This window comes from Vombatus ursinus, unplaced genomic scaffold (assembly GCF_900497805.2).
Source record: "Vombatus ursinus unplaced genomic scaffold, bare-nosed wombat genome assembly UNPS02014817.1, whole genome shotgun sequence".
Classification (NCBI taxonomy): Eukaryota; Metazoa; Chordata; class Mammalia; order Diprotodontia; family Vombatidae; genus Vombatus; species Vombatus ursinus.
The window spans coordinates 261,733-276,182 of NW_020954595.1; the positions used below are offsets into that span (position 1 = coordinate 261,733).

Sequence of the window (14,450 nt, forward strand, 5' to 3'; positions counted from 1 at the left end):
ATAATGCAGGTAACAGGCTTTCCAAACTTTAAAATGCTTTAGAAATGTTGGCTATCTAGAGCTTCTGGGAGGGATGTGGCATTGGTCAGTGGTATGAGGAGCTTTGTCTCCTTCCCAGGGCTGGGAGTGGGGAAAACAGCCCCCAACCTCCTCTAGAGAGGGTCCCCAGCTCAACTCCACCCATCGCTCTTACTGCTTTCCTCTTGCTTCAATTTTACATCCCGTGGAGGGGAAGGTGTTCTTCTCCCATCATGAAGGGAGAGTGTCGCCCCTGGGGGTGGAGGGGGCCACTTCTCAAATTCATATGGAGGTGACAGGTTTGCCCTCATGAGTGGTCTTGAAGAGAAGGTTGGAGGACCACTTGTCAGGGATACTTTGGAAGGGACTCTCATCCAGGAATAGGCCAGAGGAAGGGGTACTGAGGGGCCTTCCAACTCTCAAATTTCATGATGGCAACAGGGGAGGCCTGGGGATGTGTGTGTGTGTGCCAGAAACCTGGTTTATTTAGCGAATCAGCTAATGCCTGGAAGAGACTAAGGATCTAGGTCTAGGTCCATCCTCCTCATTTTACAGATGGGGAAACTGAGGCTCTGGTTGCTGCAAGGATTTGTTCCAGGTCACACAGGTAGTAAGCACAGGAAGATAAGAGATAGGAAATGACCCAGTGTTGTCCTGGTGATTACAGACACAACTAGAGGGATCAGTTAAGGGCAGCCAGGGGTATGAGTCTGGGTTAGGAAAAAGGCCGAAGGTCAGAGCTTGGAGGAGGCTAAAAGGCAAGCTTCAGATCTCTCCTGCTCATACCCGGTGAGCATTCTCATTCACAGCCCCAGATCCACCGGGTCACACCCCTAGACAGACATCCAGGGAAGGGCAGGAACAAAGCTAGTCTGTGTCTCCTCTGAAATTTCCATCAAGGGATCATACAGATGTCTGGAAGGGACCTCGAGACTAAGTCAATGTCACCCCCTACCTTTTACAATTAAGGAAACTGAGACCCAGGGAGATAAAATTACTTGTCCAAGCTGGGATATAATCCCAGGGCCTTGGATGCCAGAGAGTCGGGGCTCTTTCCACTGGACCACTCTCTGCCTGGTCAGCACCCAGCCAGCTCAGGACAGATGAGGAAAAGGTGGCAGATCTAATCTGAAGCCAGGCAGCAGACCTAGTAAGAGGTGCCACCCCCCAGTGGGAGTACCACATACCCCGCATCTGAACTGTTCCCACACAGCAACACGTCTGAGGTTCCGTTCTTCAGCAAATAGTTTTCTGCAAGACAAAGGGTGGGCCATGAGGCTCGAAGCAACTTCCTGAGCATGTGGATTTTTCCCTTTGGAATCTAACTGCTTGGTCCTGGGTAGACTCAAGCTTGAAAAGTCAGAGCCTTTCCTTCTCCAGGTCTCTATGAAGAGACCCTTTATAGCTCACGTTCCTAACTCTCCCAAAGCCCTCTTACTTCAACCAACCAACAAGCATTTGTTAAGTGCCTACTGTGTGCTGGGCACTGGGGATAAAAGTACAAAGGAGACAATCCCTACTAGCAAGGAGCTTCCGTTCAAATGGGAGCACTGAGAAGGACACGCAAAGATACACAGCCCCAGCACACAGTGAGTCAATCCAAAGCTGTATCAATTAGTTTATTACGAGGCAGTTGGGGAGGAGGGCCCAAGCCAGTGGAGATCAGCAAAGGCTTAATCATTTCTGTCTGTCTTCAGGGCATTCTCCACATAGAGTCATCTCCCTCAGAATATGGCACCCCAGGTTGGCTGCCAGCCAGCCAACCAGCGAACTTAGAAAGATGGTGTCCAGAGGTCCCCAGCCCACCGTGGCCATGCTCCTGGGGGAAGGAAGAGGACCAGCAGGTATGGTGCAGGGTTCTGGATATTTCCTTCTTCATCCTTCCCCATTTTTAATCTTTCCTCCTGTCCTGGTTCCCTTCAGTCAATAAATGTCCTCAGGCCTCCTCAATCCTTTTCTTGAAAAAAGACCCACATTTCTTTCCTTAACTCTGCCACCTGCCTGAGCTACTATCTTAGGTCTGTGTCTCCTTAGCTGGATTTTCATCCATATCATGGCTGCTAATCCACAAGGCTCTGACCCAAACTCTCTTTTCTTCTCCCTTTATGCTGTTTCACTTGGCGATCTTATCAGCTTCTGTGGATTCAGTTATCATCTCTGTGCTGATGATTCTCACATCGACTTACACAGCCTCAGCCTCTCTGCTGACCTCCAACCTCGTGCCTCCAGCTGCCAATTGGACGTCTCATTCTAGATGTCCCATAGACGTCTTAAACTTGCCACGTCCAAAATGGAACTTGTTATCTTTTCTCTCAAACCCGCCCTACCTCTGCCCCACCTTCCCTATTGCTGTAGAGGTCAGTACCATCTTGTCAGTCCTCAGGCTCACAACCTGGACTCCTCACTCTTTCCCACCCCCCGGATCCAAGCTATTGCCAAAGTCTGTAGATTTGACTTCTATAACACCTCTCAAACACAGCCCTGTCTTTCCTCTGATGCCGTCCCCTGCTGGTACAGACCCCCATCACCTCACACTCAGACTATTACAGTAGCTACTGGTGGGTCTGCCTGCTTTGGGGCTCTTTCCTTTCCAATCTGCCTTCCTTTCAGCCACCAAAGGGACTTTCCTAAAGCCCAGGTCTGTGTCACCCCCTTACTCAATAAACCTCAGTGCCCCCCATCACTTATAGGAAAGGTGTCAAACATGGGGCAAATATGGCAGAAACACTCTGGAATGCTACCAGGCCACATTAAAATATAATTGGGAAACAGGTATCAAAATAAATAAAAATATGATAAAACATAGATAGCATTACATTTTAAAACGAACTCAATACATGACCTATAGGGATCCTTCCCTGTGGATCAGTGGCCCTGGTTTGAGTTTGACACCATTGGTCAACTACGAAATCCTCTGTTTGGCATTCAAAGCTCTTCGTGACCTACCCTCCCCCCCTTCCAGTCTTCTTACAGCTTCTACTCCCCCGCCCTCATACTCTTCAATCCAGTGACAGTGGCCTCCTGGCTGCTCCTCAAGCAAGACTCCCCATCTCCCAATTCCAGGCATTTTCTCTGGCTGTCCCTCATGCTCGGAATCTTTTCCCTCCTCCTCATCTCTGCCTCCCGGCTTCTCTGCTTCTTTCAAATCCAAGTTAAAATCCTCCCTTCTACAGGAAGCCTTTCCCAACTCCCCCAAGGCTGGTGCCTTCCCCCTGCTGCTTATCTGAAAGTTATCCTCTACATCAATCTTGTATGTATGGTTATTTGCACATTGTCTCCCCCATTAGACAGTGAGCTCATTGGTAATGGGTACTAGTTTTCTTATTTGTTTTTGTTTTTGCCCGGTCTTTGCATCTTATGTGCCTGGCACATAGCAGTCACTTAAGAAGTGTTTATTGACTGCCTGACCCTCTCCCTTTACAGATGACCTTCTAGACTGAACAAGTCCCTGACGCTCACTGCTTCTGCCTCGTTCCCCCAACCCCCTCCTCAGCCCCCAAGGGACGGGTCTCAGTCTCCATCCTCCTGGTTTTTCTGTGGCTCCTGGAGATTCTAGACCATTCAGAGCAGGGATCTGGCACAAGAAAGACCTCAGAAGCCATGCAATCTAAGCTCCTCCTCCTCTTTCACAAGGGAGGTAGCTGATTCCTAATGTGGGGTCACAGATTTAGATCCAGAAGGAGTCCTAGGACTCATCTAGTCTAGGGGCCTCATTTGACCTATGAAGACAATGAGACCAAGAGGAAAAGGCACCTGGCCAGACTCACAGAGATCAATCAGGGGGCGGGGGAGTGGGGAGCAAGTGTTCATGATGTACCTACTATACACCAGGTACTTTACGGATATTATGTCCTTCAATTCTCACAATAATGCCGGGAGGTTGGTGCCATTACTTTCCTCTTTTACAGTTGAGGATACTGAGGCAGAAGTTAAGTGACTTGCCCAGGGTCACAAAACTAGTAAGCATCTGAGGCTAGATTTGAATTCAAGTCTTCCTAACTCCAGGCTCAGCACTCTCCACTGTGGAGAGTTTTACAACTTGATAGGTGTTTTATTAAGGGCTCCCTATGGGCCTGCGCTCAGCCCTGGGAATACAAAGATGAAATATGAAGCAATCCCTAATTTCAAGGCACTTACAGAGGTATAAGGGGAAGAAGTGAGATTCGAACTCGGGTCCCCTGATTCTCTATGTAGTGATCTTTCCCTTGTTCCATACTTCTTGTTCTCTGTTCTCTGGGCTTTTTTGGGGGAGGGGCAGCGCTCTCTCACCTGGTCCTTCTCCAGCCTCTGACAGCTCTGCCTTGTCAGTTTATCTTCCCCTCCCCCACTCATCAAACAGACGCGACCACCTACTGGGCCTTCTGTCCTTGTCCCGATGCCTCCTATTTTAAGGACGACACCTCTGCCAGCTTCCCTTCCCCCAAGGCTGGAGCCCCAGCACCAAAGATGCCGAGGGGGAGACGAGTACCTGGGCTACTGATGTATTCCTCCACTGACTCCCAGATCTGGCCATCAGACACTACAGTACCATTGGTCCCATTCAGAATGTCAAAGTTCCGGACGCACTTGTTCCGCAAATTGCCCATGAAGAGCTGGAGACCTATGAGGGCAAAGACACTGAGGCAGAACACAGTGAGGACCATCACATCCGCGAGCTTCTTTACTGACTGGATCAGGGCCCCCACGATGGTCTTCAGGCCTGGGGAGAGAAGACCAGGGGGTCAGAGGCTAGCCAGAGGGCATGAGTCTATCTGCTATGGGGGCTCAGAGCTGGGTGACATCTTGTCTTTCTTGGAGAGAAGCCTGGTCTTGCCTAAAAGAGCTTGGAATGGGCTTGGGGGTGGGAACACCCCAACAATCTAAGTACGGTCTTCCTGGACCTGGGAACGTGGGAATTAAGGATATACCCACCCTGCAGGGCTGAGGGGAACTGAACGTAGGTCCTTGGCCATGAGGAATGCCCTTGGGCCCTGCTAGCTGGGCTACGCTGGAGTGGGGAGGTTCATACAGTGAAGTGGGGATGGGCAAGACCTAGTTCAAGGTCAAGCTCAAACCCGACTTTGCTCAGGTGGCTGAAATCCATGTAAGCTCTGGCCTTTGTTTCTGCCTGAATTTCCAGGGAAACAGGTGCATGCATGGGCCTTAGGCTGGGCTTGAGGGGGACTGAACCTGTCCAGCCCAAGGTGAACATGGGCTTGGACTTCACTCATGAGAACAGCAAATCCCTCTCTCTAGGTCATTTTGGGTGGAAAAAAAACATACAAACAAAAACACTCAGAAAAACTCATCCTGAGTCCCCACTGCCAAATAATTGTGGGTCCCTACAACAGCCAACACACGAGCGGTGAAGAACACTGGAGAGTGTCACAAAGGAACACACATTCAGAAACTTGTGCCCAGCCCAACAGGTCAGGAAGAGGGAGGGGCTGGGGCATTGAAAGCTTTGTTCGCCCTTTTCAAGGTCAACCATCTTAGGGCACGGTATCCTTCAAGAAGGAATGGACACGGTGGGGAACCCCAGCTGAATCCTGGGACATTAAAACGGCGCTCCTTCTATGCTTCTCCCCCGAGCTCTCTCAGGCTCATGTGCAGCTCTGAGCGGGCTTACCTCCCAGGGAAACTGAGGGGTGCCCTGAATGTGGCAGCCGCAGGACTGGGTTTACCTTGGAGAGGGCCCTCTCCCCTTTCTCTTTCTCTTCTCTCTCCTCTCCCCTCTCTTTCTCTCTGTCTCTCTCCTCCCTCTCTCTTTGTCTCTGCCTCTGTTTCCATGTCTATCTGTCTCTTTCCTCCCTCTTGCCTCATTAAATTTGGCTATACCGCAGAGAGAGGTCTCTTTGAAGATGGGCCCTGGGGATGGAGATGCTCCCGACTGCCCTAGAAATTCATCCTGACATCCCTGGAGGGAAGGAGACAGTTGTCATAGGGTGGCAGGGGGAAGGGTTCATCAGGTATATCACAGAGCACCTTTATTGGAATGAACTTGGCTTCAAGGTCCAACCTCACTGATGGAAGGAGCTGGGCCAGGGAGGGGAGGGGAAGGTGGAAAAGGGGGAGGAAGAAGAAGAGGAGGAAAGTAAGAGGAAGAGGGACACAGAAGAAGGGAACACATCATAGCTTCCCCCCACCCAAGTTTCCACAGAGATTCCCCTTGATTTATCCCGTAGGGATTTCCCATTTAGTAAAAAACAAGCAAAAATCTGTGAATGCATTCAATCTGGCCCATGGTACTAAGGTTATTCTTCTAAGAAAAAGCCAGGCTGAGAATTCTTGACTCATTGTTTCCCACAGATGGTGTATGAATTTCTGCCCCACCTTGCCCAGCCTTGGCAGGCCTCACTCTGGCCCCAGCTGTCCATTAGCAGCTCTGGCTCCCCAGATCAAGGAAGAGAAGCTGGGCTCCCCAAGTTCACCCACACCTCTGATTAAAAGCTATCCATCCTCAGGCTGGTTAATCTATGAAAACCCCCAACGGTGGCTGGTGTCAGAGAGGGATCCAAAGGGAAGTCAGGAAGCAGAGAAGGCAGGCACACCAAACAGTGGGAAACAAAACTCTCCCAGTGAGCACGCCTCTGGCTGTGAGAGAAAGTGAGGAGACACCCTAGGCATCCTGCAGGAGAAAGAAGCCTTCCCTGGAGATGTCGGCAACCACCTAAAGGAGAAGACCTGGCCTGGGGGCTCGCGGCCTGGGGTCACGAGGCACTTTGGGGGAAGGCCATCCCAGGAGAGGGGCCGCCAAACCAAGGCTCTGGGTTTTCCCCTAGGGTCTCTTGGGCAATGTCTCTTCCCTGCCCACACAGATCCACACCCTACAATGCAAGAATCAGCCTTCACAGTCTCAAGGGCCTGTTATGGATGGAGGAGACGTCTGCAGGGGGCACACAGCCAGTCCAAGAGGACGTGAGGCACGAGATCGAGGGTCCAGGCCCATCGGTCCAAAGCCAGAAGAGAACTGGGAGGTCTGTCATGCCCAGATTTCAAGGAAAGGCCCAGAAAGCTGAGTGATTTTACTCAGTCACACAGGAAAAAATGGGCAGAATTGGGATTCAAAACAACACTCCCCCCTTCTGAGATGCCAAGGCTCAAACTTTCCCTCCCGTGTCCCATCTTTTTTTGCTAAAGTACAACAAAAGTGTGCTTTGATTTCAATTATCAGGGAAATCTCTACCTACAGCTATTTATATCCATACAGATACATATCTATATTATATATGTAAATATCTATTTACATCATCTATCATCTATCTGCCTATCCATCTGTCCATATGTCTATTTGTCTGTCTGTCTATCATCTCCTGAATTATGTGGCCTTAATAATCTATTATCATACTTTGCCCAGAAAGAGCCCTAGAGAAGGAAATTAACTTTTATGTTCCTTGATTTTTCATTAGTCTAGGGAACTCCCAGTGAGAAGTTCTCTCTGCCAATGCAGATCAGCACCTGCTCTGAAATGTCTAAACTTAGGGAGCTGAACTCAGAGCCAGCTTCCCTCTCCATGACACCCTACTGACTCTTGTCATATTTGCACCCCACCCCCAGCTAAACATTTCTTGTATATTTTAAAGAGACTGTCTTTACATCTGAAGGAAGTTTCTCTGGTAAGACCACAGGCTTCTTCCTGGGAAGATCCAGAAGTGGTCCAAGAATCCATTAAACATATTCCTGTCCCTGAGATTGTAGCCATACCATGGAATGAGAGGAAGGGAAGGGTGGCTGGAAACGCCTCTGTCTGTGTTCCTTAGACCCCTCATTGAGTTACAGACCCTGAAGCCAATCATGATGGCAGGATCTCAAGGACCAGACAGGAATCTGCCCTATAGGACACCTAACCAGGGGTCGTCCACCTTTTCCTTGAAGATCTGCAGTGACAGGAAACTCAGCGCTTCTCCAGGTGGTTCATGCCACCTTTGAGCAGTTCTGATACCATCTCGAGCCCAAATCTTCCCCTTTGCTCCTTCCTCCTGCTCCTCTGGAGCCCAGAGAACGCCCTAATCACTTTTCCACAACCTATTACTTCTTATTCAAGACAACCATCTTGTCCCTCCTAATTTTTCTTGCCTCTGGCTAAACATCCCTGGTTGGTCCTTGTACGGGTTGGTTTTGAGCTGGCTTCTTTTGCCCAGCCCCATTCCAGTTTGTCAATGTCCTTCCTAAATGGCACAACCCTAAAAATGAGATCTACCCAGTTTGGAGACTAGAGGCTCGAGCCAGAATCCCCAAGATCTTGACAGGCTAAAAGGATGGACCAAAATGGAATCAGGTGAACGGCCTTATCCCAGTGCCAAAAGCCAAGTCTTGCACCCAGGGTCGGTAGCTGCATAGGCTTGGGAAGGGGCAGCCATGTGAGGCTGGTTGATGGTGAGGGGCGGCAGCCTTGTCTCCAGGCAGTGCCATCTTGAGTCCTAGAAGCCAGGAAAGCTCACAAGGCTCTTGGCTGCCTCCATGGAGCCACAGGTGAGAGGTGGTCTAGTGCCACTCTCCTCCAACCCAGGTTGGGGCAGCTGGCCATTTTTCTAACTGAGTTGGGCCTCAGTTTCTTTATCTGTAAGATAAGGATAAATAATACTTTCATTCTCTGTGAGAAAACACTCGGCAACCTTTAAAGCACTGTCCAAATGTGAACTACTTAGAAAAAATGCTGGCCTCAGCATACAGGGGCCTGGGTTCAAATCCCCTCATGACACTTGCTACCTCTGTGAGCTTGGGAAACTCACTTCTTTTCTGTGAACCTTGATTTTAAATGAATGGGCGAGGGGCAGTTGGCTGGCATACTGGCTGGAGAGCTAGACTGGGCATCAGGAAGAACTGAGTTCAGAAGGCGTGGGTTTGAATCCTGCCTCAAACACTTCAACGCCGTGTGACCTTGGCCAAGTCAACCTCTCTGTAGGGCAATAAATGAAAGACCTGGACTTGATGACGTCCAGGGTCCCACTGGGCTTTGAATGCATGAAGAGAGACCTCCAGGATCCCTTCTGGCTCTCATTTACTCTCCTATGATCTTCAGGACGGCTGTGCCAGCCGCCAGAGCGGGTCAGCCTGGAGATGACCCTGCCGCTTGTCCCAACATTTCAGACCTTGTTTTGGCAGAACACATGTCCCTGAAACAGAGGCCTGGACACGTATCCCTAAATGTCTATCCCCCTTACACGGCTGTGTTGTCATGCCTGGAAATCAAAACCTCCTCCCTCTCCGCTCCCACTGTAAGGGACTTGAGATCTGATGTGACTGTTGAAAATGGAACCAAGATCACCGGTGACTTTAATCAAGAACATCTGGGCCATGTCCCCGCTCCCCAGTCCCCTGAGCAGCCTGGTGCTCACTATGAGAGCTCAGAGGCATCTTCCCCCTTTGTGGGGGCCCTTATGACACAGGGCTGTGCTGTAGATCTGACTGTGGTCCAGTGTGAGCAGGTTAGAGATCTCCTCCCCCAAGCCCTCCAGTGCTGAGGAAGGGGAGGGGGCCTCCCCCCTTTCCTGGAATGACCTCCTGTGCGGAGGGGATTTGCAAAGGGTCATTGCCAACATCTGCCGAGGAGCACGGCCCGCTGAAGCCGCCATGCATGGATTGCTACATCTTCTACCTTGCCATGCAGGTTACATCTGTTAAACACCAAGGCTGAAGGAGACCTGTCCAAAGATTACACTATCGATTAAAAAAAAAAAAGGCTGTGGGTCGGGGTGGTGGTACGGGGGCCTCCAGCTCCGGACCCCAGGGGTCCCAGATGCTTTTATTGCCAGCCTCGGGGTGGGGGTGGGGGGAGTTGGGGGAGCAGAAAGGTAGCTGATCTGAAGGCTAAGCCTGGAGAAACTAAAAGCTGTCTTAATGTTGGAACAATGTCATAATACTGGCTTCCCGAGATTGTTTCTGCTGGAGTGATGTTTGGGTTTGGCTGTCAAATACAAATGCTTTGGGACGAAGCTTTGAGCTTAAAGCTTAGTTCTGTTTGGAGGCTGGAACAAGAGGCTCTGGCTGATTAATATGATCGATAACGATAATAATAATAATAATAATAATAACAACAATAGCAGATTTGGAAATAATTGAGATGTCTGTAAATTGGTTCTGCTGCCTTTTAAGAAGACTTTGCAGGAGGGACTCCATCTCCCCACGCACACTGAGTGGGTTGAAAGAGTTTCTGGAGAGAGCGATGGAGTGGGGAGAGGAGGGAGCCAGGCCCGAAGACCACACAGACTGGGGAGGGTGTATTCTAGGACAGGAATATCCTCTAGTGTGGTCCATTCCCAGAGCGCTTGGAAGCCTTTGGGCTGACGCCAGGGAATGGAGCAGGGGGAGTCTAGGTGGGCATCTGGCAGTCCAGCCTTGATGTTTGACCTGGTTTTCACCTGAAATGACCGATATAGTTTTCAGGGCCCGGAGGACTCGGAAGGTTCGTAAGGCTGAGACATTGCCCAGGTCCACAAATTCAGTGGTGTATCTGTAACAAGGGAAAGGCACACACAAGACAGTGACGAGACGCCAGCAGAGGACAACATCGAGGGGACGAGGGACAAAGGGACAGAGAGAAAGTCACTTGGAGGAGTGAGCTGTGAGCAGGGGAGCGTCCGGGGCCTTACCTGGGATAACTGAAATAGTTTTTAGAGCTCTCAGGACTCTGAAAGTTCGAAGAGCCGACAAATTCCCTAGTTTTATATTTTCTGATACATACCTGCAGAATCAAACCACAGTTATTGGGAATTAAAACAGAGAGAGCACACCCTCCCCCCCCAACCCCCACCCCAATACCCAGGAGCTCTCCCTGGGATACTCTTAGGGCTTTTTAGGGAACTAGGCAACAGGCCCCAATGTCTTATTGGCCACTGTAGGGACACCAGTGATGCCAGAGAGACATAACCATCTGGTCAGCCAGAGTCTCCTATGGTTTAGGCGTCTAAGGCATCAGAAATAAATGGGAGGAGGGACGCAGTGGCAAATCAGAAGAACTCTGTGGGATGTAGGTCCCATGCCCTGGCCCACACAGGAAAGAACAACCTCCCCCACACCTGCCCCCCAATCCTTTCTCCTGAAAAAAAAATGGTGGAGGAAGCATATTTCATCAGTAGAGAGAAATACAGGGAGGAAATTCATTCCACAGACACAAATCAGCACCTGCTCTGTAATGAATGATTGTAGAGTTGCCTGGGTTACTAAAAAGAGAAGTGTATTGTCCAGGTTTAGTTGTCAGAAGCAGAATTTGAATTCAGGTCTTCTTGGTTCTCTAGCCACGCCTTTCCTCTCAAATATCTAGATGATTTAGGGATACATTCTCATTATTATTCCACCTCTGACACTGAGCATCTGTATGACCTTGGGTAAGGGACTCTCCTTCTCTTGGCCTCAGTTTTCTCATTAGTAAAATGGGCTTGATCTTGATGACCTCTGAGGCTGCTTCCCTCTTTGCGTCTATGCCTTTGATCCTTGGACCTCTCTATTTTCCATTTCTGTTCTAGGCTCCTGTTCAACTAATGGTTTCATTCTGCATTTCACTCTGTGGGGGCAGAGACGACATAAATAGAGAGAAGTCTGGCCACTCAAGGTTCTGAAGTGCTGGCCAGAAGGATTTCACAGACCCTGAGAGTTCTAGCAACCTTCTCAACCTTTTCTGCCCCAAACAATAATCCCCACATGGGCGAGGCCACTGGGCCGCAATCCCCTCCCATTCCCAACAGAAAGATGGCGGACAAAGCCTGAGAAGAGTCTGCCGCTTAATATTCCCATTTTTCCGGTGAGTGACAGCATGATACAGGGGATAGAACAGTGCATTTGGCCTCAAAGAACCTGGATTCAAGTCCTGTCTTTGGTATGTGGGTGCCCTTGAGCAACATAGACGGCTTCTGAGGACCCTTCCAACTCTGAACCCCTTGGGAATTTATGTCTAGATCATGGTTTCTTAACCTGGGGTCTGGGAGTTTCATATATATATATATATATATATATATATATATATCATTGTTTTCTTTTGTAATCCTCTGCATTTTATTTTATACATTCACAATTATTATTCTGAGAAGGGTTTGTGGACTTCCTCAGAATACCCAGGGGCCCCGGCCACATGAAAGGTGCAGGATCCTTAGGGATGATCTCTAAGCCCTTCCAGCTTTGAACCTGCACTTCTGTGTGATCCCATGATTTGGGTACCACTGGCTGAAGACCCCCATGATGTGCATGGATTCCCATGACGTATAGGTGTCAGATGATTAAACAGGAGAGAAACAGAAAATTTATCCTACTGGGTCATTTCCCTGGAACACAGTAGGCGCTTATTGTTAAATTTAATGGTGGAGTCATAAGCATAAAAATAGGGGCCCACCTTCCCCACCCTCCCCCCAAAAGAGAGATCAGAAAAGCTAGAAGTCAGAGAGAGAACTAGCTAGGCTTCCTTTCCAAAACCCAGTCTCAGTGATTTCCAAGGGGGCCTTTGGGTCATTCTCTCTCTTCTTCTCGCTGCCCCGCCCTGTTCCCCCTCTGCCATGACCTCCTGGAGGATGAATCACTGGCTCTGGGACCTCCCCAAGGCCTAGTCCAGGCTAGTGCTGGTGGGGTCCAGGTAGGAGGCGCCTCAAAGGTCCACAACATGACCCGGACCCTTCCTTGTGAACCTAGTAAATAACATGGGGTCCCCAGAACAGCGAGGGAGTGGGGGACACATTAGGAAGAAGGGATTTGGGGGCGAGGGGCACCAGGACATATGATGCGGTGGGCCTCTGAGCCCAGGCAGTGTCTCACTGTGGATATCGGCATAGACATAGTGAGCCGTGCCCAGGCCGTGCCTTGTTTTTTTAATTTGTATCCCTAGCACTTAGCACAGTGCTCTGCACATGGCAGGTGCCTAATAAATGCTGTTCATTTGTTCATGCATTCATTTATTCCTTCATCCCAATGTTTCCCATGTCCTCTATCTTTCACATAGCTCTTAGGATAGTACCATTAATGAGTAGATCTCGCTACATCATTCTACGACTCAGAAAACTGCAGGGGTCTCTCTTGCCTACCAGTTCAACCCTTTCATTTAAAAGATGCCCAAGGGAAGTTAAGTGACTCATCTAAGGTCACAGAGAGGGTTCGTGTCAAAGTCAGAACCTGATCTAGTCCCATTTCTTCCTTTTACAAATGAGGAAACTGAGTCCCAGGGAAGTTAGGTGACTTCCTCCAGGTCACTCAGATAAGCATCAAAGACGAGATTTGATCTCATCCAATCCCCTTATTTTATAGATGGGGGCACTGAGGCAGGCCCAGGGAAGCTGCACAACTTTCTGCAAGTCTCATGGGTAGCGAGCAGTAGAGCTGGGCAGTGAAGCCCGGCTGTCTGATGACCAGTTCGGTCCTCTTTCCTGCTATCATATCCTGCTGTCTCCTGAATTTAGAGAACGAACAAATCTCTCTCTCAAATAAGGACCTAACCTTGGGTCAGTCGACACAATTCAATTTAATTCAACAAACATTCTCCACACACCTACTATGTACAAGGCCCTGAGCTGAGTGCTGGGGAGACACAGGTTGGAAAAAAAGTGACAATCCCTTCCCTCAAATAACTATAACCAAATGGAACCTGAGCTAAGGCCAAAGAGGCTCTTCCTCCAAGGCCTAAGGCTTGGGGTGGGGAGGGGGGAGGCGCCCTCCCAGAAGCCCCCGTCTAAGGACATTGGGGCAGAACCTCTAGGCATTCCATCCCCTTGAGCAGAGGAAAGACGCCTGCATCCAGCTGGCCATCGGCCCGGGTGGGGTGTGTGTGATAGTTTCACCCCCTTGTTTTACATGTGGAAACTGAGGCTCAGGGAAGCTAAGCTGTCCAAGGCCACAAAGTAGGATGGGGGTGTCGGGGTCTGAATGCGGATCATCTTCATGGGGGAGAGGACAAGCTCTGTGGTTAGCCAGTCAGCTAGCTTTTATTAGATGTTTCCTATGTACTGGCTCTGGCCTGAGTGCTGGGGATATAAAGAAAGGCAGAAATAGACCCTGCCCGCAAGGAGCTTGGATCCCCTGGCAGGGGCGCAGAAGGCTCCTGATCTCAGAGATAGCTGGCAAGGGTGTGCTCTGTGTGAGGGTTCCTGCCCAAGAGAGGGAGGGAGAGAGGGAGAAACTGGAGCGGGGAAGAAAGGCGAGGTGGGGAGAGAGACAGACAGAGAGAAAGAGAGAGAGAGAGACAGAGAGACAGAGAGACAGAGACAGAGACAGAGACAGAGAAACAGGGACAGAGAGAGAGGAAGGACAGAAAGGGAGAGAGAGAGAGGGAGGGAGGGAGAAGGAGAGAAACTGGGGTAGGGTAAGGGAAGAGAGGGATGAAGAAGAGAGACAGGGAGGGAGAGGGAGGGGGGGAGAGAGAGGGAGGGAGAGGGAGAGAAAGAAAGAAGGAGAAAGAAAAGGATAGAGAAGAGAAAGGGAGAGAAAGATGGAGGAGGAAGAGAAAGCGAGAGAAGAAAGGAGAGAGGAGAGAGGGA

General features: G+C 49.9%; 1 protein-coding gene across 2 annotated transcripts in view; it reads right to left on the reverse strand.

The window, feature by feature from the left end:
• Positions 1-14,450, reverse strand: part of SCN5A (sodium voltage-gated channel alpha subunit 5) — a 144,107-nt gene that overhangs the window by 100,853 nt on the left and 28,804 nt on the right. The window contains exons 5-7 of one of the 2 annotated variants that reach the window (XM_027835826.1): positions 10,359-10,450; positions 4,487-4,717; positions 1,206-1,269 (exon numbers count right to left, since the gene is read on the reverse strand). In XM_027835826.1, coding sequence (XP_027691627.1) covers positions 1,206-1,269; positions 4,487-4,717; positions 10,359-10,450 — 387 coding nt within the window. Of the gene's footprint in view, positions 1-1,205; positions 1,270-4,486; positions 4,718-10,358; positions 10,451-10,589; positions 10,682-14,450 lie in introns of both variants that reach the window. The other variant, XM_027835825.1, reaches the window with a different exon arrangement.